Raw genomic sequence first — 24,349 nt, 5'->3', positions numbered from 1 at the left:
CGTGTAGTGGGGGCCTCGACATCCGGCCTGGGTAGACCCGCCACATCCGTCCCGGGTTAAATATGGGGCTGGCAATGCTTTTAGGAGGGGGCAAGTAGGTAGTAAAACATTTGTACTTTAGTGTTTAAAAAATTGATTTCAATCAAAGCGAAAGTTTCACCAATTTTATATTTAAAAATATATACCTTATTGATCACTGAGTTGAAAGAATACCATTTATTGAAGTAGGTGTGATGAGCCCCTTGTTAAAGAGTTGCTGCATAATGGTGGTAATTTTTTTGTGTGAGGAAGATTAGCCCTGAGCTAACATCTGTTGCCAATCCTCCTCTTTTTGCTGAGGAAGATTGGCCCTGGGCTAACATCTATGCCCATTTTCCTCTACCTTATATGGGACGCTGCCATAGCATGGCTTGATGAGTGGTATGTAGGTCCGAGCTTGGGATCCGAACCCGCGAACCCCGGGCTGCTGAAGCGGAACACGCGAACTTTACCACTGTGCCACTGGGCCGGCCCCAATGGTGGTAATTGTTATTCAGCCCCTCCCCAGCCATCAGCCTTCTGCTGGGTTACATCTTGACCAGCTAACTTTAGCAGACACTGTCACTGCTCCTGTGTAGAACCCCACCCAGAGAATTATGGATATCTAAAAATAACATCATTATTAACATCTGAATTTTTTAAGAAAAACATCAGCAAGAAATAGCTGCAAATATTGCTTACAAAAATAAATTCATCAGAGCTTGGTCTTGGCTACAGGAAACCGGGCTTGTTACTCCGGAGCTTCCTCTGGTGGGACAACTTCCATCAGCATCTGAAGGTGCATGGTGATGGGCTCTGGGGTGAAAACCAATCAGAATGTGCCGTTAGAAAACCGTAGTTAAAAACGAGCTTCCCCGTGCTCGTGGGTGAGCAGTGACGCTGTTGCTACGCTTGGTGGTGTGTCCCGTCAGAGCCCGAGCTCCAGGGACCCGGCGCTCAGAGGTAGGCAGAGCCATCCTGGCGGCTACCGTGGTTCTCTGGAGATAAGTTATTTCCATTAAAGCATTAGGAACCTGCTAAATATTTTACTGCCGCCAAACAGTTTGTAGGGAAAATATGAAGGACTCAATGATATGTATGTATAACTGCCACTGACGGAGTTGAGTAGTCTGAAGTCACTAAGACTGCTGCTTGTTTAAAACAAATTGTTGATTCTTTTCCTTAATTCCAGCTGCTGCTTGGTTCTTGTGGGGAGCAGCTTGGCTAAATAGTCTAAAGCTGAGAAGTAAGACGTGTTTTGTACCTTGAGGTTGTAAGTCATCCTGGGTAGATGCCTGCCACCCTTCTCTCAGCTCAGGGTTTAGATCAGAGTAAAGAACTTGGGGGTCGGGGGAGCTGTTTCAGGAAAGGAAACAAGTCCTTGTGGAAATCATAAAGCCATATTTTGCTTTTGTTTTCACTTTGTTCATCAACATGAAACAGCTTCTCTCTTGCTTAAAATGCCACAGTCAAGTAAGTGGTGGGACAGATTCCACAGTGGGCCTTGGAGGCTAAGGGGACCTGAAGCTGCCCATCCTGGAGAAGGGCATTCTCAGTCCCTGCGGGCTCAGTCTAAAGCCTCAGGGCCAACTTTCCCACCTTCCAGTTGGGTTTTGCCCTTTCGTACCTTGCCGTCTCCCTAACTTGCCTGTACACACATGAAAACCGCACAGGAGTGCCTGAGGGGATGGCTGTACTTCCCAGTTCAGACAAGCTGAAGGAGAAGGGAAGAGGCACACTTTTCATCACATTTACTCAATAAATATTAAGCAGCTGTTGTATGGATCCAGGATCAAATTGTGCACAGGTCCAATTCCTGCCTTCTGGGAACTCCTAGCACAGGGAGGGGGAGACCAGGAAACAGGCCATGGGTCAGCTGTTGGCCTGGTGAGGGTGTTCAGGAGCCTGGAAGGCTTCTGTAAGCAGAGTTTCTTGCAGTTAATCTGCAGTACAGGGTGACGCATTGTGAGTATAGTGCAGACACAGGGGTACTTCAGTGTCCCTTAGATGCACTTTGGCACCACTGCTTTCTTTTTCAAAGTGAAATTGGCTAATGTAGCTAAACTTTTAAGCAGCAATTGTCCTAAAATAGATGAGGAACCAGAATTGCTGAGTGGAAAGCAAGAGCTGTGGCCTTGGCATTGGAAGACTCAGGCCTCGTCTCAACTCAGTCAGTTTTGGGTGCCTCTGGGATGCTCCTGAGCCTCCCAGATGATGTCTGTGTATCGGGGAAAAGAAAGTGGTGCTCTGAAAATCGGATGCACGGTGCTGTGAATATGCTTATCAATGCTGGACTGTATGCTTCAAAATGTTTCAGATGGTAAATTTTATGTGTATTTTACGATGAAAAAAAAGAAAACAGTGCTTTGCCTTCCTATTTCTGACAGTAATTGATGGGAACAGAGGATGAGGCCACATGTGGACCCCAGAGGCGTCACACTGGGGGGAGTGGGTCATCTGTCCTCCCAAAGAGAAGGTGAAATTGGCTAGCTGCATGAGATGCTGTGATAAAGTCTCAGCAGAATCAGGACAGATGAGGCTGCCGAGTGCTGTGCCTGGCTGTGCTCCACAAACAGCAGAGCAGTCCCTCTGTTGATACTTACTTGAGATTTTCTGAGCCCAGCCAAACTTATAGTGGACAAAAAGGAAGTAAAATATAAGGCCGCTCAGCATAAATAACACACAGTAGAGGTACTCCCATGCGGGTTCTGTGACGATTGGGGCCAACACCAAAAACACAGCCACGAGAGTCACGAAGATGGGGATGACAATGGGCACCTGTGGGCAGAACAGCACGGTGTCATGATTGGCCATGTGCGTTTTGTTTCTGAACATTTTCATTCAAAATCCAACACTGAGATGAAAGAAAAATATAATGAACTCCATGTACCCCTCCTCCAGCTTCCATAGTTTTTAAATAATTTTACCAACCTTATTTCATCTACTCTTTTTTTCCTTTTCCCTAGAATATAAAGAAAATGCCAGACATCGTGGCATTTTTCCTGTAAAATATTCAGGATACATCTCTAACTGATGAAGACATGGTGTTTTTAACATGTTTATCCCCTCCTGTCTTTTTTTATCTTGTCATTGATTTGTTGTAGCAATTGGATGATTTATCCTATACAGTCACGCATGGCATAACGACATCTTGGTCAAGGATGGACTGCATGTACGATGGTGGTCCTGTAAGATTAGTACCATACAGCCTAGGTGTGTAGTGGGCTAGACCATCTAGGCTTGTGTAAGCACACTCTGTGATGTTAGCATGACGATGAAATCGCCTAAGCATGCATTTCTCAGAAGGTATCCCGTTGTTAAGCAGCGCGTGGCTGTCCCATGTCTTAGTTCTAGCTTTGCCTGATAACTTGTTCCTCTCCTTCCTATTTCCTGTAAATGAGTGGTTAGATCTGAGGGCAGGAATGCGTCCTAGTTAGAGCCCTGTGCTTCCTTCTGTAACACGTCAAGAGGCACTTCATGTCTGACTGTCACTGGGTTCAGGGGCAGGAGAGGAATCCATCTCCACCAGATCTGGATTCTTCATCTCTGCAGAGAGCTGTTTCCCTTTAGTCAGAAATGGCATTCAGACACCACAGTCTGGCTGATTGGAGGACTCCTTGTTCTTTTACAAGGACAGAGATGAAATGAGTTTTTTCAAGAAGGGAAAAAAATTTACAAATTCATGCTGATATTCCGATTTGAATGTAAGATTGCATTTTTTTCCTTTCTTTACTTTAGACTTAGGTCGTTTTCCTTATGCTTCTGAAAATCTTACTTCTTAGTGGCTTTAACATAATTACTTATTTGCTTTATCCTACGATGTGCCTATAATAAATGACAAAGTAACTCTACCAATACTACTCCTACAGGTAGTAATATGAAGTTTCAGATTTTTAACCACAGAATGTGATCCACAAGGGAGATTCATTCAAAATACTGCACTCTAGGGCTGGCCCCGTGGCTTAGCGGTTCAGTGCGCGTGCTCTGCTGCTGGCGGCCCGGGTTCGGATCCCGGGTGCGCACCGACGCACCGCTTCTCCGGCCATGCTGAGGCCGCGTCCCACATGCAGCAACTAGAAGGATGTGCAGCTATGACAGACAACTATCTACTGGGGCTTCGGGGGAAAAAAACAAAACAAAACAAAATACTGCACTCTAATTAGTAATTAGTTCTGGTAATTATTTTCTCTGTGTGGTTATGTCATGTACTTGTTATAGAGTAAGGTTTCTTTATCTGCATTTGTTTTCAGTTTTTAGGGCTTCATTTTTTCCCTTTTATATTTTAACTTTTTTAATATAATTTTAACCATTTTTTCTGGATTTTGCTTTATTCTTCCATTATTTCTTTTTGAGGACAAACACACGTATATGCACTAACATGTGCATGTTCACTTCCACTACCCTTAGAGATGACAAATACACAAAAGATAGTGTTGCACCTTGCTCTGTTCCTTTAACGTATTCAAGATGATGCCATACTAGTATATAAAATTCTTGCTCATCCATTTCTGCATACCACTCTACTTGTGCATATACCAAAATTTATTCAACCAGTCTCCCATTAATTGATATTTGGGTTGAGTTAAATCTTTTGCTATTATACTTAATGCTGCAATGAATAACCTTGTATGTATTTCATATTTTTGCCAACTTCACTTTGGGATAGATTACCTAAAAGTGGCATGACTGGGTCAAAAGGTAAATGCACAGATAATTTTGCTAGATATTGCCAACTTTCCCTCCGTAGTGGTGATACCATCCGTATTCCACTAGCAGTGTATGAGAGGGCTTGGAGTGTGGCCAAACTTCGGGATCTCTGCTCATCTGATACGCAAGAAATGGTATCGTATTAGCATTTTGGTATGCATTCTCTTATTAGGAGCAAAATGGAGCTTGTGGGGTTCATTTGTTTCATTTTTAGGTGTCATTGCATTTTTTCTTTTTATTTCTTTGTCCATTTTGGGTGTTGGTAAGTCCCATCTCAATTTTTAGGAACTGTTAAGAATATTAGCCCTTTTTTTGTGATGTTATTGCAGATATTTTCCTCATTATGTTATGTATGTGTTTTTAACTTCTCTTTTTTTCAGCACATAAATTTTTATTTTATTGGGGTTATGTTTGTCCATTTTTTTCCTTATTACTTCTGGATTTTGAGTCATAGGAAAGGTTTTCTTCATTCTTGGACTACAAAACAATTTATGTTTTCTAAAAATCAGATAAGCCACTTAAGAACCTTAAGTTCTTTCTTCTACGTATACTAAATTCCTTCTCCGCTCTTGGTTTTCTTTGTTCTTTATCTTGCTTTTTGAGTTGCCTATTTAATGTCTTCACTTTTATTCATATACGTATTTAATGCAGTGAAACTTCTTCCAAGCACTGATCATAGATTATATGTCTTGTTTTCATTATTGTTATGTTTAGGAATTTATGTACTTTCATTTCCGATTTCCTCTTGGACAGAAAAGTTTAATTTTTAAATTAATTTCCTGTTTTATTGCATTATAGACAGAGAATGCAGTTTGTATTATTCCTAATTTTTTTTATCAAGGTTTTTCTTGTGGCATTAAATATTGTCAATTTTCACACATGTCCCATATGCACTTGAAAAGGTGTGTTTGCTATTTTGGGGGTCAGAGTTTGGTATAAATCTCTAAGATCTACCTTTTTTATAATTTTTAGATCTCCTTTCACTTTTGCTAGTGACACGGCTGGATCTGTGTTGGACTGAGGGAGGTGTTTTCAAGTCTCCTATTAGCCTGTGTGTCTGTTTCTCCTTGGATTTCCTGTAGTTTCTGCTTCATAAAGATATAATGACTGTGGTTTGGTGAAAAGTTTCCATAACTGTTATCTCTTTGTTGTGAGGTTTAGCTGTTAACATATCTAAATGGTCCTTGTCTGTGCTTTGGGCCTGAGTGCTTATCTGATAAAATCACAACCTGTTTTTTGTGTATTTTCATTTGCCTGCTATTTCTTTGACTATCCTTTTATTTTTAATTTTTCACAGCTTTGTAAACCTGCCTGAGAAATCTTTTTCTTTTAATGACTGATTTAAGCTCATTTAAACTGAATAAGCCAGGTTATTCATACAGCTGGTAAGTTTGATCTCCATTCTCTCAGGTTGCTTTGTATTTCTGTATACAAGCATCTTCTACTCGCTGTCAATCTTCTGCCCTTAAGAGTGATGTTCTACGGGAAAACTCGCACCAGGGGCCAATTTCCCTTATTATTATTTTTTTTTTGGTGAGGAAGACGGGCCCTGAGCTAATATTCTTTGCCAATCTTCCTCTTTTTGGCTTGAGGAAGATTGTCCCTGAGCTAACATCTGTGCCAGTCTTCCTCTACTTTGTATATTGGACGACGCCACAGCATGGCTTGATGAGCAGTACGAAATTTTATCAGAATATATTTCTTTATTGCCCATTCTAGCTCAGATTTCCCAGTTGCCTTGTATGCCTTTCAGTATGTTGGCTCAAGTCCCCCCTCCTTTCGTGGTCCCCCCTCCCACTTTCCCTCCTTCCCCAGGAAATGTTTCTTGAATTATAGTTTCTAAGAACTCTGTTACTTTCATTTTCTTCTTCAGGGACTCCATTTATACATGTGTTAGATTCCTTTTTTACTCCTGTCTCCTTAGTTATTTTCTCTCAAATCCTTTTTATTTCTGTTTGAGGGATTTTGTGCAGATCAAAAATCTATACTCCTGTCACAATTTTGCCTGCTGACAACCTGACTCAGGTGGAACTGCCTGATGCCAGGCAGGCTGCTTCATGTGTCAGCTGACTCCGGAGACTTGGTGACGGTCAAGATACAGTGCCAGCAGGCCCACGAGGCAGATTTCTGATACGAAATCCTAAAGCTACAAATGTTATCCTTGTTCTTGTCCTAGTTACTTAAGCCCTCAGCTTGCCTCCCTTTTTCTTATATCTACGCTTGGTTTTTTCACTTTTGTTTTGGTGAGGAAGATTGGCCCTGAGCTAACATCTGTTGCCAATCTTCCTCTTTTTGCTGAGAGGACCTACCTACCTCGCTGTATAGGTCCACGCCTAGGATCTGAACCTGCGAACCCCAGACCACCAAAGCAGAGTGTGCACACTTAACTACTACACCACTGGGCCAGCCTCTACACTTGTTTTTATCATAAGAATTAAATAGCACAGTTGTTTTATAAACAAAAAACTAAAAAAACCCATAACGTAAGCAAAACAAAATCAGTTCTTCTTCTTCCTCATTGGTATATAGACCCACACCAGTCATGCAGGGAGGTGGGAGGGGGCCCCAAACATTGCAAATGTGGACTATTAGTGGCTGCATGCACAGGAATGGGTCTGGGCCAGAAATCAGAAGTCTCCATCAGTCTATGAAAAGTGTACGCACGAGAGATACTAGAACTGTCAGAACTGGACACCTTGCTTTGGTTAGATAGGTCACAGGTATTCTCGAAAACTTAATAAATTAATAATTAGATGGCTAATTGGATCATGAACTATAATATGAAATGAATTAAAGAGCAAACTCCACTCCAAAATATGATATTCAAGAGAAGAGTAGAGGCAGGTTGGAAATAGAAAGCACGCCCTAGAATTTAAAATAGTGACCTCTGTCTAATTCATTTCAAGAAAGCAGGGCCACTTGTGGCGTTCAGGGCCCTAAACCTACCTTGATAGGCCTTTCCAGTTCTTTCCTCGTAAACCTCATCACAATCAGTCCTAGAGTCGTCAGGCCATAAAACAGCCACGCTGCGAAGCTGAAGTAATTGACTAAAGAGTTTATGTCACCAGGGATGATATAAATAGTCGCTACGATACCCTGGTAGAAAGAAGAAGCAAGTCTCAGGTCATTAGTACCTAGAAACATTATCCTTATCACGTCACAGAAGACTGAAGAAGCGGTTCTTTCTGTGGATAAACACTTTCTCATGAAAGAAACCCCCATGTATTCCATCATCGTGGGGGTTAAACCAGACTTTGGCTGTGGTGGGTGTTCTCTTGAGGCCTGATGGAACCCCTTGGAAAGTTTGTGACTCTTTGAAGCAGCAGGAGGAGAACAAAACGTGTGTATATTGCACCAGCTTCCTCAGTATGCATTTCCCTTCCAGAGAGTCTTCATCACAGGTAAGGGCCCTGGACCCTGAAACGCAGGCTGTCTAGGTCTGGTCTCGACCTGCGTTAGCTGCATGGCCTTGGACTCGTAACTTCAAGGGCCTTGTAAGTCTGCGTCTGTTTTCTTATCTTCAAAGGGAGTAGGTTGATAGAGTAGTGATTCTCCTCTGGGGGTGGGAGGAGGAGTCTGGCCCCGAGGCTAGGGTGGGGATGGACCATAGGTGCCCAAGACAGTCGCACACAACCAAGGACTCCCCACTGAGAAACTCCAATTAGAAGATGTCCGAGGGCCTTTACTGCACAAGGATCCAGTGACTTCTAAATTATCAGGCCATCATGAGAAGCTGTTGTCAGCAGCCACCTTGTAAAATGCCTTTTCTCCTGCCCATAAGCTAGCAGGTTTTTGTATAGTTTGTTACCAGGGACCAGAACATACAAATGTACATGTAAAAAGTGTAGAGGGTGCAAGCTTGGAAGACTCAAAACGGTGTCTTTCAATGGATACATTAGAACAAGGAGCAGAGGTGGGTAAATTGTTTGAATTGTCCTGGCTTCTTTATATACCTGTGTCATGTCGAGGACTAAAGGAACCTGGGTCACTTGAAAACCCCTGGGCTTAGCAATACAGGTTTACTTCCCCATCCAAACTGAGGGACCCTCTGCTTACGGGGGTGTTTTCCTGGCGGAATACATACTTACATAAAAGATGATGGCAGGGGCCGGCGTCAGGCGCTTGACGCTGATGTAAGACAGCACTTTCAGCATGTGGCCTTCCCGGCCCGCAACATACACAAGCCTGGAAAAGCAGTAACGTGGAAGTCAGCGGATGAGAGAGCAGGCTGCTGTACGTCACTGAGCAAGTGTGTCCTGAGCTTCACAACCGGGGCCGCAGAGAAAGGGACCGAGTTGGGACCCTGGCATCTTCGGGTAGCAGTCCGGCCTCTGGAGGTGACTTTTGGAGAAGTAAGTGAGGTGGTTAAATGCATCCGAGAGAAATACATCCTGGTGCTGTGGAGTCACCTAAGGTGGGGAAAGTGTGGGTTTGGTTTGGGGAGGCCCTTTCCAGGAGGAGATACCTCTGAGTCCTACAAGTTATGCAAGAAACAGATGTGAAGACTAGGCAGGGGCCAGTGGACCCCAGTGCCTGGGGCACCTGACAGAAGCAAACACAGGAGGGCCAGCACTTCTAAATCCAGGCTGTGCAGAACTTCCATATTTTTAAAAAATCAGACAAATTAGGAGTGAGCAGATGCAAGCAAACAGCTTAGTTCCCCCGAGAACTCCTGACGATTCTGTCATCCCAAAGACTTCAAAATGTTAGAGAGAAAAAGGGAAGAGGAGCAAAGTAATTTATAAAAAAGAAAAAGCTACTGTAGTTAAAAATGTAATCAACAATAGATAAATGAAAAAATAAATTAGAAGCTAGATCTAAGTATGAAGCATAGAGAAATGGAAAATGTAGACAGGAAATTAAGAAACAGGAAGAAGCTCGAACACCTTGAATGGGGGTAAAGCAAACTCAGAGAAGAGCAGAGAGCTTTTACAGAATCAGAGAACACTGAGCCTTCCACTGAACCCAGTTCTAGACAAATAAAAACATACCCTGAAATAAATATTATAGTGGAAGGAAAAAAAAAATTTTAAAGCTACTGAATTTAAAAGATTGACTACAAAATAAGGACAATCAGAACAATAGCAAACATCTCATGAGAAATAATATTTTCAAAGTGATGAGGGAAATTGATTTTCAGATTAGAATTCTGCATAGCTAAACTATCATTCAAGACTACTGGCAAAATAAATACATTTTTAGATAAACAATGACTATGAGACATTTACTATTCTCCAATCCTCCTTGGAAACTATTAAAAAGTCTACCCCAGCAAAACAGACAAGAAGTCTTCGGGACAGACAAAAAGTCTACCCCCACACCCAAAAACAAGTCTACTCCCCCAGAAAAACAGTGAACTCAGAAGGAGTTGATCGAAGAAGCAACATTAGGGAATCAGCAGTAAAACATGTTGGCGCGTAAATATGTATTGGATTTTTTATTTTTGTCATGAGGAACAGTTTTTCACAGGAGTGGGTTTATAAACAAGGTATAGCTGATATGCTAGACGATGTGGAAGGGAGAGTCCTTCTAAGAGATGGAAGAGAACTGGGATACTGATAGACTCTATTAGTTATTTGTTTTAAATGTTAAGGGTAATTGCTAAGGTAATAGAAATGTACCACGTTGGCAGAAGAAAGAAAGGAATAAAGGAAATTTGATGGATAATAAATCAGGATAAGATTTTTTTATAAACCAAGAAAACAAAGGAATATGTTAGAAATTAATCCAGCTGTAGCAGTAAGCACGTTAAATGTGATCAGATTCAGGGGCCGTCCCGGTGGCGTAGCACTTAAGTTCGTGCACGCTGCTTCGGCACCCTGGAGTTCTCGGGTTCAGATCCTGGACGTGGACCTATGCGCCACTCGTCAAGCCATGCTGAGGCAGCGTTGCACATAGGGCAACTAGAAGGATGTACAGCTATGACATACAGCTATCTACTGGGGCTTTGGGGAGAAAAAGTTAAAAACGAGGAAGATTGGCAACAGATGTTAGCTCAGGGCCAGTCTTCCTCAAAAAAAAAACGAAACAAAACCTGAAACCCCCCAAAAGATGTGATCAGATTCAGCTTGCCCAGCTGGAGACTTGCAAGTTGGGTTGTTGAAAGAGACACAAGCCCAGGCCAGACGACACTGAGAGGTTAAAGATAAAAGGGATGGGACGTGTTGCCAAAAAGAGCGGCCTAAAGACAGCTGACTCAGCAATATCAATATCAGACAAAACAGAATTTAAGGCAAAAAGAGGGGGAGTCCCTACTGAAAAGGAGAACAATCTACCAAGAAGATACAAAAAACGGGGGCCCTTGAAACATAGAAGGCAAAAAAGGACAAATCCACCGAGGGCGGAAGATTTGAACAGTCAAGGTACAAGCCTGACGATGATAGAAAAATCTAGAATACATTAAGACACGTTATTTCAAGACCACAGGAAACATAAAAATTGCAGTAAGCCACAAGGGAAGTCTTAAAACTTCCGAAGAAGTGATATCATAAAGACACACACTCTGGCTACAGTACAATAAAATTAGAAGTCAGGGACACAAAGACCGAAAAGGTCCATCTATTTAAAACTATGTATTTGAACTTTGAAAAGACATAAACATGGTATTAATTTGCAGAACAAGGCAGTGAAACTAGGAGGAAAGGAGTTGCTAGATGGAGGGGAGACAGACTCAAGATGGTGCTGTGAATTCACTCTTTAAATTCCACCAGTTCTCCACAAACTAATAATATAAAGTCCATGCAATCAAAATGCACGCAGGACTTTTGGAACTGGACAAAATTATGTAAATGCACGTGGAATGCTAAACAGGGAGGAGAAGTCTGATGGGGGAGCACTAGTTCTGCCAGGTGTTCCATTGCTGGAGCTGTAAACTGTTTTAATGAATATGATAATAGCACAGGAAACATCTCTCAGTGAAACAAAGGGAACCAAGTACATTGGGAGTGATAATGGTGGCATTTCAAACCAGTAGGGGAAAGGATGGATTATTTAGTACATAATATTGAGACAACATGGTTAAGGTTTGGGGAAAAACAGTGAGGTTTCTGCCTCATATCAAAATACATTCCAGATTGATCAAAGAGCTAAAGTAAAACGCTAGAAGAAAACATAGGTGGATATTCTTGAAAGGAAAGAGGAAGGTTTGTCTATGGGAGATAGAAAACTCAGAAACCAGCAAGGAAAAATCTTCGATTTGACCCCATAAAAAGTTGTATCCAACGTAACTCAGTATAGCGCCAGCCCCTGGCCCAGCCACAAGCTGCGCGGGTGCAGAACCATACAAACTTAACTCCCAGTGGACCGTGGACCCAAACAGAGGAGCTAAACCCTTAAAACTAGGGTACAGCAGAAGAGAAAATCCTTGTGGCCTTGGGTTGGGCAAAGGTTCTTAGATACGACAATAAAAGCATGACACGTGAAAAAAAATTGATAAACTGGACTTTGTCACAGTTAAAAACATTAGTGTTTCAGAAACACCATTAAGAAAATGGGAAGACAAACCACAGACTGGGAGAAAATATGTGCAAATCAGATACCTGGTAAAGGGCTTGTGTCCAGAATATATGAAGAACTCTTACAACTCAATGACAAACAGCCCAGTTTTAAAAATGGGCAAAAGATTTGAATAGAGATTTCACCAGAAGATATATGAATGGCTAATAAGCACATGAAAAGATGCTCAGTATCATTAGTGATTAGGGAAATGCAAATTAAAACCACAGCGAGTGCTGGCCCAGTGGTGTAGTGGTTAAGTTTGCGCGCTCCGCTTTGGCAGCCCAGGGTTCGTGGGTTCAGATCCTGGCGTGGACTTACACGCTGCTCGTCAAGCCATGCTGTGGCAGCGTCCCACATACAAAATAGAGGAAGACTGACACGGATATTAGCTCAGGGCCAATATTCCTCACCAAAAAAAAAAAAAAAAGACCACAGTGACATACTCACTAGAAGGACAATAATCAAAAAGACACTACCAAGTGTTGGTGAGGATATGGAGAAACTGGAACTCTCATGCATTGCTTATAGAAATTAAAATGGAACAACCACTTGGAAAACAGTTAAGCAGTTTCTTTAAAAGTTAATCATAAATTTACTATATGACTCAGCAGTTCTATTCCTAGGAATCTATCCAAGAGAAATAAAAACGTACATCCATAAAAAGACATATGAGTGAATACTCATAGCAGCAGTATTCATAACAGCCTAAACTGGAAACAATCGAAAAGCCTGTCAGCTGGTGAATGGCTAAACAAAATGTGGTATATCCAAATAATGGAGTACTATCCAGCAATTAAAAGGAATGAACCTCAAAAATAATATGCTAAGTGAGAGAAGCCAGATGCAAATGACAAGTTGTAGCCCATTTAGATGAAATGTCCAGAAAAGGCAAAGTTGCAGATACAGAAGCAGGTCAATGGTTGCCTAGGGCTGGAGGTGGGAGCAGGGAATAACTATCGTTAGGCTATGGGAACTTGTTGGGATGATGGAAATATTCTCAAGTTGGATTGTGATGCTACTTGCACAGCTTTATAAGTTCACTAAAATCACTAAATTATACAATGACAAAGTGAGTTTTATGGTATTTATACCTCAGTAAAGCTGTTGAAATTGTTTCTGTATATTAGCAAAAGCTATCAGAAACTGAAAACTTTTACATTTAAAAAAATACCATTTATGATAGCATGAAAAAACATGAAATATTCCAGGATAAATCTGACAAAATATGTGCAAGAACTGTATACTGAAAACTACTCAAAAAAAAATTTTTTTTTAAATTAAAGAAGATCTAAATAAACGGAGAGACAATCCATGCCCCTAGATTGGAAGAATCAATACTTTTAAGATGGCGGTCCTCTCCAGCTGATCTGTAGGTTCAACGCAGTCCTGATCAAAATCCCAGAAGGCTTTTTTGTAGAAATTGGCAAGCTGGTTCTAAAGTTCGTATAGAAATGCAAAGAATCTAGAATAGCCAAAACGCTTTAGACGATGTAAAGCTGCAAGACTGGCACTACCTATATACAGCTTTGGAAGAAGGATTTTTTGGTATACATTTCATTTTTTAAGTGTATAAGTGTATAACCTTCAGCAGTTTCACTCTTAGAAATGTATCCGTCCAGAACACTGGACAACTGGGCAAAGACGTGTTCAAGGAGGTTCCCTGCAGCAGTGTTTACGAAAGCAACCCCCACCCAGCCCTCGAGCAGAGGCTGTGTTAAATTAGGCTACATCGTAGAGTGGAAGACAACACAGCGGCTACCGGCTACCGTCTCTAGGCCAGTAGGGTCCAAGGGTGGGCAGGGACTGGCAGACCGTCCTGTTTACGTAGATAAAGTGTGAGTGGAACATAACCACAGCTGTTTGCTTTCGTGCCACAAAGACAGAGTTGGGTGGTTGTGACAGACTCACATGGCCTGCAAGCCCAAAATATTTACTGTCTGGCGCTTAAGGAAAAGTTGGCCAGTCCCTGATCTAGAGTGTGTATCTATTAGCATGAGAAGATGTTCAAGAAATATTAGGTGAGCAAAAGTTCCAGCATGAACCAACGCTTCTGTCACCAAACTCTGCCTCGTGCTGTCCCCTGATGGGGACTCAGGGCCTCGCTTCAGTGGGGCCAGCCATGTCCAGCGCAAGCCTGTCTGAGCTTTCCCCTCCCTTCTCCAGACTCCTCCAGGCTTCCTTCTTGTGCCGTGAGGCAGGGCCCTAGAGATTTCCGCCCTGACGCTTGTCTTCTTCGAGTGTGGGATCGGCTCTGCGCCCTCTGCCCGGGCTGGCTGTGGGGGTCCCCTACCTGCCCGACGTGAAGCAGGTCCCGTTGGCAGCACCGATGGTTGAAAAGGCCACGAAGAGCGGGACGACCCAGGAGGCTGGATAGAGAACGCGGTCACCAAAGGTCTGGGGAGAGAGGTGAGAAGAGTCCTGAGGGGCGTGCACGGCCCCCAAGAGCCACGTGTCCCAAGAAGACTGCTGCGCCCTCACTGAGGGCCTGGCCCCTCCCCCTGGGTGGGCACAGCCTCTGCCTCCCCCGGGAGAGGAAAAGTAGAGCACCACCAGGGAGGCAAACAGCGGGGCCTCTTTTCTCCTCCGCAGAGTATCTCAGCATCTTTTGCTGGTCACAGACATCTCTTCTCCACGGCCCCCTGTCATGATTCTTCCTTGTTGCAGTGTCACTTCCCTGACCTCCCCACTCAGAATGACCTCGTGCTCCCTTCCACCTCAGCCTCCTATTCTCGTGGTCAGTGACCTCTTCCTGACCAGGACTGCATCTCTCCATGTGCCCCGTCCTTGTCACCTCAGGGTCTGTTCCCCGTTCATCTCCTGTCCTCCCCCACTCGACGAGGCCTCCAGCACGTTGACCCCACCCAGCCTCTCTGCTGTCCCTCAGGTGCATCCATCTTGTCCTCACTGCCCTCCTTACCCAGCTTAAACTCACAATCATTGTTGTAACTCCCTCCTTCACTCACTTCCTTGCACTTTCTCTCCCTTGTACCTGCCTATCACACCCCCGCCCCCGGTTAGATCCAGCCCTGCTCCACCTGCGTGCTGTGCCTGCACCCAGCTGGTGGCCGTGCTGGGAAAGCAGAACCTGCCACCCGGCTGGCGGCCTGTCACCTCAGACCGTTAGCCTGGGTCTTTGGTGCTGCCTTAACCCATTCCCTCCCCATCATCTCCTAGATGACTGCTTCCCTCCTCTCCTGTGAGGGTACTTCAACTTGAGCATTTACACTTGCCGGCCCCCTCCCGAGGACTGCGGCACCTCCCGCAGAGACCCTGGGCACTCACCACGGCCACAGCCTGGGACTGCAGGAGCTCGGTCGCGGTCATCACAGTGAAGTAGGAAATGTTCGTGAGGATGTAGCACCCTGTCACCAGCAGGATCCCGATGATGATGGCCAGGGGCAGGTTTCTGGGAGGGGTGGGGACCCAGGGACCCAGGGTCAGACCAGAGCGTCCCGTTAGAGACTCATGAGATGGTTGTTTTTGTTCCAGTCCTTTCTTCCCACCAGCCCTGGCCAGCCCTCCACCTGCTCCCTGTGGTGGGCTAGGGGCACAGCTGCCCTTCCTGAGGCCCACCCAGATGCAGGGGGCTTGTGGAACAGCAGAGACCCAGCAGGGACATGTGACATTTTCAAATGAGAAAGAACTCTCCATCTCTCAGACTCCAGGGCAGTAAAATCGAATTGTTTATAAAGCAAAATAAGCCAGAGATACTCTCAACAAAACAGGTATAGAAGGAAATTACCTTAATATAATAAAGGCCATGTATGAAAAACCCATAGCCAACGTTATACTCAAGTGGGAAAAACTGAAAGCCATTCCTCTGAGAACAGGAACAAGACAAGGGTGCCCACTCTCACCACTCTTATTCAACATAGTACTGGAGGTTTTAGCCAGAGCAATTAGGCAAGAAAAAGGAATAAAAGGAATCCAAATAGGCAACGAAGAAGTGAAACTATCACTATTTGCAGATGACATGATTTTATATATAGAAAACCCTAAAGAATCCATTGGAAAACTAGTAGAAATAATCAACAACTACATCAAAGTTGCAGGGTACAAAATCAACCTACAAAAATCAGTTGCATTTATGTATGCTAATAATGAACTAACAGAAAGAGAACTCAAAAAGATAATCCCATTTACAATTGCAACAAAAAGAATAAAATATCTAGGAATAAATTTAACCAAGGAGGTGAAAGACCTATACAATGAAAACTATAAGACATTATTGAAAGAAATCGATGATGACATAAAGAAATGGAAAGATATTCCATGCACATGGATTGGAAGAATAAACATAGTTAAAATGTCCATATTAGCTAAAGCAATCTACAGGTTCAATGCAATCCCAATCAGAATCCCAATGACATTCTTCACGGAAATAGAACAAAGAATACTAAAATTCTTATGGGGCAACAAAAGACCCCAAATAGCTAAAGCAATCCTGAGAAAAAAGAACAAAGCTGGAGGCATCACAATCCCTGACTTCAAAATATGCTACAAAGTGACAGTAATCAAAACAGCATGGTACTGGTACAAAAACAGACACACAGATCAATGGAACAGAATTGAAAGGCCAGAAATAAAACCACGGACAGCTAATCTTCGACAAAGGAGCTAAGAACATTCAATGGAGAAAGGAAAGTCTCTTCAATAAATGGTGCTGGGAAAACTGGACAGCCACGTGCAAAAGAATGAAAGTAGACCACCTGCTTTCATCATACACAAAAATTAACTCAAAATGGATCAAAGACCTGAAGATGAGACCTGAAACTATAAAACTCCTAGAAGAAAATATAGGCAGTACACTGTTTGACATTGGTCATAAAGGAATCTTTTCGGATCCCATGTCTACTCGGACAAGGGAAACTAAAAAAAAAAATAAACAAGTGGGACTTCATCAGATTAAAGAGCTTCTACAAGGCAAATGAAACCAAGATCAAAATGAATAGACAACCCACCAACTAGGAGAAAATATTTGCAAATCACATATCTGACAAGGGGTTAATCTCCATAATATTTAAAGAACTCAGACAACTGAACAACAAAAAAACAAACAACCCGATCAAAAAATGGGCCGAGGATATGAACAGGTACTTTCCCAAGGAAGATATACAGATGGCCAATAGGCACATGAAAAGATGTTCAACATCACTAATCATCAGGGAAATGCAAATCAAAACTACACTAAGATATCACCTTACACCCGTGAGAATGGCTATAATCACCACGACAAAAAATAACAAATGTTGGAGAGGTTGTGGAGAAACGGGAACCCTCATTCACTGCTGGTGGGAATGCAAACTGGTGCAGCCTCTATGGAAAACAGCATGGAGATTCCTCAAAAAATTAAAAATAGAAGTACCCTATGATCCAGCTATCCCACTACTGGGTATTTATCCAATGAACCTGAAATCAACAATCCAAAGAGGTTTATGTACCCCTATGTTCATTGCAGCATTATTCACTATAGCCAAGAAGTGGAAACAACCCAAGTGTCCCTCGACTGATGACTGGATAAAGAAGATGTGGTATATATATATACCATGGAATACTACTCAGCCATAAAAAAAGACAAAATCATCCCATTTGCAGCAACATGGATAAACGTGGAGGGTATTATGTTAAGCGAAATAAGCCAGGGAGAGAAAGACAAACATCGCATAATTTCACTCATATGTGGAAGATAAACTAACACACGGACAGATAGAACTGTATGGTGGTTACCAGGGGGCAGGGGGCTGGGAGTTGGGCACAAGGGGTGAAGGGAGGCATTTATATGGTGACTAACAAACAATAATGTACAACTAAAATTTCACAATGGTATAAACTATTAAGACATCTATACAAAAAAAAGACTGTTTCCTTAATTACTTAAAGAAAGTAATAAGCCAGAGATAAAGTTAGAATTCTTCCTTCCTCCAGCAACCATTCCACTACCCAAAATAAAACCAAACTCTAATGAGTGTAAATGAGCTTCAAGAAACCCTGTACTGTCTGGAGGGGCTCATGGAATAATGGGAGGAAGCAGTTCCACTTTGCTCGGGAGGAGAGAAAAATGCTTGCCTGCCCGTTGTCTCCCGGCCTGACTCAGCTTTCTTACCTGAAAGGGTTTCTAAGTTCTTCTGTAATATAATTGAGCTGATTCCTAGAGAAAGAAAAGTAACATGAGTAACATAACTTTGACTTCCTTTGCTAAGATTGTGAAACACAAAATAATACATGTTGGCCCCATTTAAGATTCTCCACCACAGAGAAAATTATCCTGCAGGAGTTCCAGGGTAATTTCTTTCAGAGAAAGCCCTGGAGATGATGGGGCTACCGAGATCTGCGCCTCTGTCAGACGGTAAGTCTCTGCCCTCCATAGAATCGTGTGAAGTGTCAACAGTTATCGGGAGGAGTGAGATCTCAAGGTGCTTTGAAGGAAATGGACAATTCTCTGTCTGCAAAGAGAAGGAAGCCTACAGATGCTTTGCTTGAGGGAAAGCCTAGCGTCACGGATGGCCACACTTCTTCCTTAAGGGACACAACACAATCTCACCGACTGAACCAGGTGTTTTCAAGGTTGAAACAGAAGTGCTACGAATATTCTTGCCTTGTCAAGTGCCTGGGTAGCCCTGACTGCCTCCAATTCAGCTGAGTCTGTTTGTGTCTGGTCAAGCTTCTGGCACAGGGCCCCGCACTGCCTGCTCACAGGCTACTGTGTCAAGGGCTGGTGCCACGTGAGGGGCTGGGAAAGGGGCAGGTGTCTCGGTGTCTCTGGGGTCCGAGGAGAACAGAAGGGTGGAGGTGGTGCTTAACAAAAGGGAGATGCAAAAGTGAATTTTAAGGTCCCACCAAACCCCCACAAGGAGACGTCATGGCTTCCCACAGGGTTTCAGTTCAGGTAGGCTAAAGAACCCCACAACCAGATGTGACATCCTTACCAGCCGTCGTACGCCCAGAGTCCATTATAAAATGCCAGACTGATGGCTCCCACAGACAGTTTTGTGCCCTCAAAAGAATTTTCAAAATTCCTTGTATTCCCTGTAATTAAGCCAGACAGTGAATAGTGTGTGTCAGCTGACCAGATTGGGACTTTGCATCATCTCCACGTGAAAGAAGGGCATGACTTATGACCTCAGGTTATTAAACGAACTGAAAAGTCAGGAAACTAAACTCTTTCGATTGAATTCCTGCCTTCGAGATATGCTTAGGAGCAAGAGCTCCAGATGAAAAGGTCTGTGCTGTAGCCCACCACCCCCTCCAGCCCAAGGTCACCTTGGGCCAGGAGGACAAGTCCACTGATGATGATGATGGCCACGATCACCAGCTTGGCCGCTGTGAACACGTTCTGGACGTAGCTGCCCAGCCGCACGCTCAGCGAGTTCACCGTGGTGATGAGCACTGGGAGAGTCGGGGGGCAACATTCTGTGTCGATGGGCTCAACGTCTCCCTCCTTTCTTAAGGCTCTGGAAAGAGTCTCCTTTCTATTGCCAGGCCCACCCCCAACCTCCGCTCTCCACCACCACATTCATCAAATGCACCTGATGAGGACATTGAACTCAGGCCAGGGCTGCCTTCCTCCGAGGGCGACGGAGAAGCAGCCAGGCCCCAGCCAAGCACTGCCCTGCGGGACAGCGTGACCACCCTTCCCTGACAGCTCCGATGGGTTGCAGAGCAGGGACGCCGAAGGGTGATGGGCTTTGGGGCCCTGCTTCTCCCCAGTGCCTCCAGGCCCACTCGGCCTCTTTCTGGCCGTGGAGAGGCGAAGGCCAGCGTCCCCCCATGTCATCTGTGCCAGGTCTTTTTTCTGACTCCTGCCCAGGGTTTCACACTCGGGTACTCACAGATGGCAGCAGCGGCCAGGAACTTCACGACAACCTGAGGAGGCTCGCAGCCTGAGTAGAAAGGCGCAGCAACGTACTCAGAAAAGCTGAGACAGATGATGGCAAAGGACGAGGGCTTTATGACGAACAGGCTGGTCCAGGAAAAGAGATAGGCAGGAATGGGCCCGAAGGCTTCCATCAGGTAAGGGTACTCGGCCCCCGACTTCGTGATCATCGTACCGAGCTCCGCAAAGCACAGGGCGCCTGGAACACAGAGAGGAGGGTCCCCGGGCCCTGGTGAGATGTTGCTGCCCAAGGGAGCCCTCCTTCCCTTGGGGGGCCGTGCTCACAGGGCCCCTCCATGGTGTCCTCTCATCTGACTGCCTGGAGTCCTGGCCGTTGGACATGTGGATGTTCAGTGCACCGATTTACGCCTGTTTGCACGCCAGCACTGAGAGGGACCCCAGCAGCAGCAAGACCAGGGCACAGACGGTGCTCGGATGGCCTGTCCCCACATTTCAACAGGGAGAGTTCACCAGGGAGCAGCGTCTTTGTTACCCAGTGTTGCAAGGATCCCACAAGCCGTCCATATGATGAGACAGGGCCCCACGGCTTCCGTGTTGCGGAGCACAGACTTGGGGGAAATGAAGATCCCCGAGCCGATGATGGTGCCCACGATGATGCAGATGCCACTGATCAGGCCCACCTGGGACAGAGAGGAAGGAAGAGGAGAGTTCATGCTGCCGCCCGGCTCCTGCTCGGATGGCCCCATCAGCCGTCTCCCTCCCGCGGCCGGTGCGGCCCCAGGCAGGCCCGTGTGCCGGGGGATTTGCCCCGGGCCATTGCCGGGATGACACCAGGGCCCGCTTCTGGGGCTTTGCTTGTAGTAGGCAAAACTAGTCCACGGGGAGAGACACTCAGGGTTGGGGGCCCTCCTGAGGGAACTAAAGATCTGCACATTTCACTGCATGTAAATTAGACACGAATCAAGGGAAAAAAACTTCTTTAAAGGAAGAAAATGCCTGATTCAGGCCCCTCCGTGTAACGTCAGCCCTCGGAAGCCACCGGCCTGCTTTCTGGAGCCCGAGGTGAACGTGCAGGCGCTCGCCTGTCTGGGCAGAGGCTGCGGTCAGGGTTGGAGCCCAGAGAACAAGGAATGGGGTCGCCAGGGGACACACACGATTGGAGGAGTGGTGCCAGGAGCAGCCTCCGCTTCAGTCCGGCCTCAGGGAGGGGGAGCTCCCAGGCAGTCTCAGCTTTCCTCCTCTGACGCCCGGGTTGGCCCACCGACACCCCGGGACCCTCCAGAATCCTTCCTCCTGCTGAGGTCTGCACTCACCCCGAAGCTGGCTGTCTAGGGTTAGCTCAGCCGTGCTCCTTTCATGGCCAAAAGGGAGAGTGTTGCTGCCCATGAGCTGACTCCTGGGGACCCAAGATCCTAGGCCAACCCACAGTCAAGCCATGCCACTGCCTTTTGTCAACCCCCAGATCCTTCCTCCATCCCCTCTGCTGCCAGGCACGGAGCTCCCGGAGGCTCTGCCCACAGCTCAGCCCACCCGTCCTGCCCTCCTAATCTTGCTCTGGGGGCCTCGCTCCGCATTTTAGGAGCCTGGAGCTTGTCCCTCCACGCCCACCCCCTGCTGCTGCCATCCCCTGGGACTCACTCTCCACCGTGTGGAGCGTCAAGCACCTTCTGCCTCCACTCCCCGCCCTCCACAGCTCCCGCTCCTTGCAGGCCCAGTGCCAGCCCACCTACCACACGCTCTGGCCCCTCTAGGCCGCAGGCACCTCCAAGTCCAGCCCTTACTGCATTCCAACTCAGAGGGGTCACCTATGTCACACCCGCGTCAGACACGCCACCCCAGCTAGACTCGCTGAGACGCAAGTGGAGCTTCCCATCACTGGAGGTATTCAAACATGAGAGGAACGGACATTTGGTGAAAATGCTATAGAGGAGACTCGCACATCAGAAGGTCCTCTCTGACCATCCCTGAGCAGCTACTGGACCCCTCCGGACGCTTGCCCAGCACACAGAAGCACACATGTATTAACGTCACAAGAAAATGTTGAGTTTGGGCCGGCACAGTGGCTTAGTGGTTAAGTGTGTGCGCTCTGCTGCTGGGGGCCCGGGTTCGGATCCCCGGGCGTGCACCGACACACCGCTTCTCCGGCCAAGCTGAGGCCGCGTCCCACATACAGCAACTAGAAGGATGTGCAACTATGACATACAACTATCTACTGGGGCTTTGGGGGAAAAAAAAGGAGGAGGAGGATTGGCAATAGATGTTAGCTCAGAGCCGGTCTTCCTCAGCAAAAAGAGGAAGATTAGCATGGATGTTAGCTCAGGGCTGATCTTCCTCACAAAAAAAAAATGTTGAGTTTGCTGGTGAGAGGGAAAGAGGTAAGTCCAAAGAATTGTTCAGTTAGAAACGTACTTTACAAATCAGAGACCATTGGGACTTCTCTGCCTGCCGCTGCTCATTAACATTAACACACCCTGCTTGCCCTGGGCAGGGCCCGCGCGGAGGACAGCCTTACCTCCTTCTGGAGAGTTGTGCTCTTGGGTTCATTACTCTGGACAGACTTCTCATCCTCTCTCCTTTTTCTCAAGCTGGTCTCCTCCATTTTTCCCTCCTGCCGGTTCTACGAGGGCGCGGGCCTTGATTCGGCAAATGCTCTGGCAGACAAGACACAATTGCAGGTCAGCGAGGGCTCTGCTCAGCTAACGCATCTGCGTCGTGGAACTGACTCCCAAAGCAGGTTGTTAGCTACTGTTTCAGGAAAGTACACTTGTCGATCCCTTAGGGATAATCTGCTCCATCCCAGGAATAACAATTCACCCTGACTGCTGTTCAGGCCTCTGACTGCAAAGGAGGCTCTGTGCTCGTCTCCAGACTTCCCAGTCAGAGCCCCAAGCCTCCAGGCTCACCGCCTGTGCTGTCTCCTAATTTTCAGCAGTGACACGCTTCAAAATCATTCTGCCTCCACAGTCCACAGAGTTTCTCATGATTACTCCCAAGATTAGGGCACCTCATGCGTAATAGACCCACAGTGTAGATGTTTTTCCATTGACTGATGCAAGGAATGAAAAAAGTTGCTGCGGAAAATAAGCTCAAGTCTGAACTAGCTGATGGTCATTTCCTGTCCCCTTTCTCTAATAAAGTCCCCTCCAGGCCCTGGCCAGGCGAGCGGGGAGCCCACCCATCACCCTTACCTTCTTCCTGACCTTGCAGAGCCGGGGAGCTGCCCGTGGCGGCCGACCGTCTGCGTCTGCACGGTCGCGCCCTGGGAATGGCCATGTCTTGTGCCCAGGAGCAGAGGAAGCCAGAAGGTACAGAGGTCAACAAAGGTAATTATTAAACACCTTTTTTTAGCAATGAAGCTTGGATACATCACACAAAAAGGGGAGGGGCGGGCAAACCTGTTTCCTCCAAAAATGTTTTTCATTTTGTTCGTGTCTAGATTAATTTTTTTCCTTAACCAGATTCCCCCAAATCAGCTGCATCATGTAAGGAGAAATCTCTCCAAAGACTGGAACCAGCGGAGATAAACTTTGGAACTCACTCTTTATGACCTTAATGGGCTCTACTTACAGCTCCAGTGAGGCAGCGCCAGCAGCCACGCCGCGCAGGTCAGCCCAGACGTTTTCCTCCCCGAGTCCCCGTCTGCCTTCCACCCGGTGCTGAGCAGGCCAGCAGGACGGTGCGCGAGTCTTTTCCGCTCACTTCGGCAGTGACAGGGTTTGGGCACCAGCTGGAACGGCAGGAGAGCTTGGCAGAATTCAGACACAGCAGTGAGGCCTCCGGCAGGGCCTGCCCCGTCTGTGCGTACGGCTCGGGCCAGGCGCTCCTTCAGTTTGGTGGTGCTGCTGTTCAGTAGCCCAGGCTCACGTTGGCCCAACTGTAGAGTGGAAAAGGGGCACAAATTGTCATCAGTTCCACTCTCACACACCCAATGGGGAAACTGAGGCCCCAGAGGGAACAAAGTCCATCAAGGCCACAGAGATCTGGCCTTCTCAGAGAGGCAGCAGAGGGGCTCCAGCTGCACTCAGAGGGGCTGGGGGCAGACCTGCCCCTCCCCACAAAGGCGGCTCAGGTGGCAGCTCTAATCCCTTATCTCAGATAAGGCCTTCCTCTGGGCGGAAGAGCCCAGCCTGAAGTATTGTTGCTCTTATCGCCACCAGTTTTGCACTGGCGTAAATTGAACAGCATCCCAGATCTCCAGAGGAGACCAAAGGTCACAGGACTGAGCTGGGTGGGTCACTGGGGGTCACTTTGGGAGCACTTTGGGGCAGGCGGTCTTGAGAGAAGGGCAGCTTT

General features: G+C 46.0%; 1 protein-coding gene across 3 annotated transcripts; it reads right to left on the bottom strand.

Moving 5' to 3' along the window:
* Positions 1 to 163: 163 nt before the first annotated feature.
* SLC7A9 (solute carrier family 7 member 9) lies at positions 164 to 24,130 on the bottom strand. Of its 3 annotated transcripts, none has more exons than XM_004439785.3 (13): positions 23,624 to 24,130; positions 22,569 to 22,707; positions 20,589 to 20,736; positions 20,052 to 20,294; positions 19,483 to 19,608; positions 19,149 to 19,248; positions 18,326 to 18,370; positions 15,505 to 15,628; positions 14,513 to 14,616; positions 8,814 to 8,910; positions 7,672 to 7,821; positions 2,622 to 2,796; positions 164 to 834 (listed from the first exon to the last, which is right to left on the bottom strand). In XM_004439785.3, exons 2-13 carry the CDS (start codon positions 22,653 to 22,655, stop codon positions 770 to 772), a joined length of 1,464 nt encoding a protein of 487 aa, XP_004439842.1. In that variant the 5' UTR covers positions 22,656 to 22,707; positions 23,624 to 24,130; the 3' UTR covers positions 164 to 769. The 3 variants fall into 3 exon arrangements, with proteins under 3 accessions (XP_004439842.1, XP_087277971.1, XP_087277973.1); XM_087421845.1 differs by lacking the exon at positions 23,624 to 24,130 and adding an exon at positions 23,245 to 23,326; XM_087421847.1 differs by lacking the exon at positions 7,672 to 7,821.
* Positions 24,131 to 24,349: the final 219 nt, after the last annotated feature.

Source organism: Ceratotherium simum, chromosome 33 (assembly GCF_057802395.1).
Source record: "Ceratotherium simum simum isolate JZ-2026a chromosome 33, ASM5780239v1, whole genome shotgun sequence".
Classification (NCBI taxonomy): domain Eukaryota; kingdom Metazoa; phylum Chordata; class Mammalia; order Perissodactyla; family Rhinocerotidae; genus Ceratotherium; species Ceratotherium simum.
Note: the sequence above shows the minus strand (reverse complement) of the source record. Positions and strands in the feature narration are given on the sequence as shown.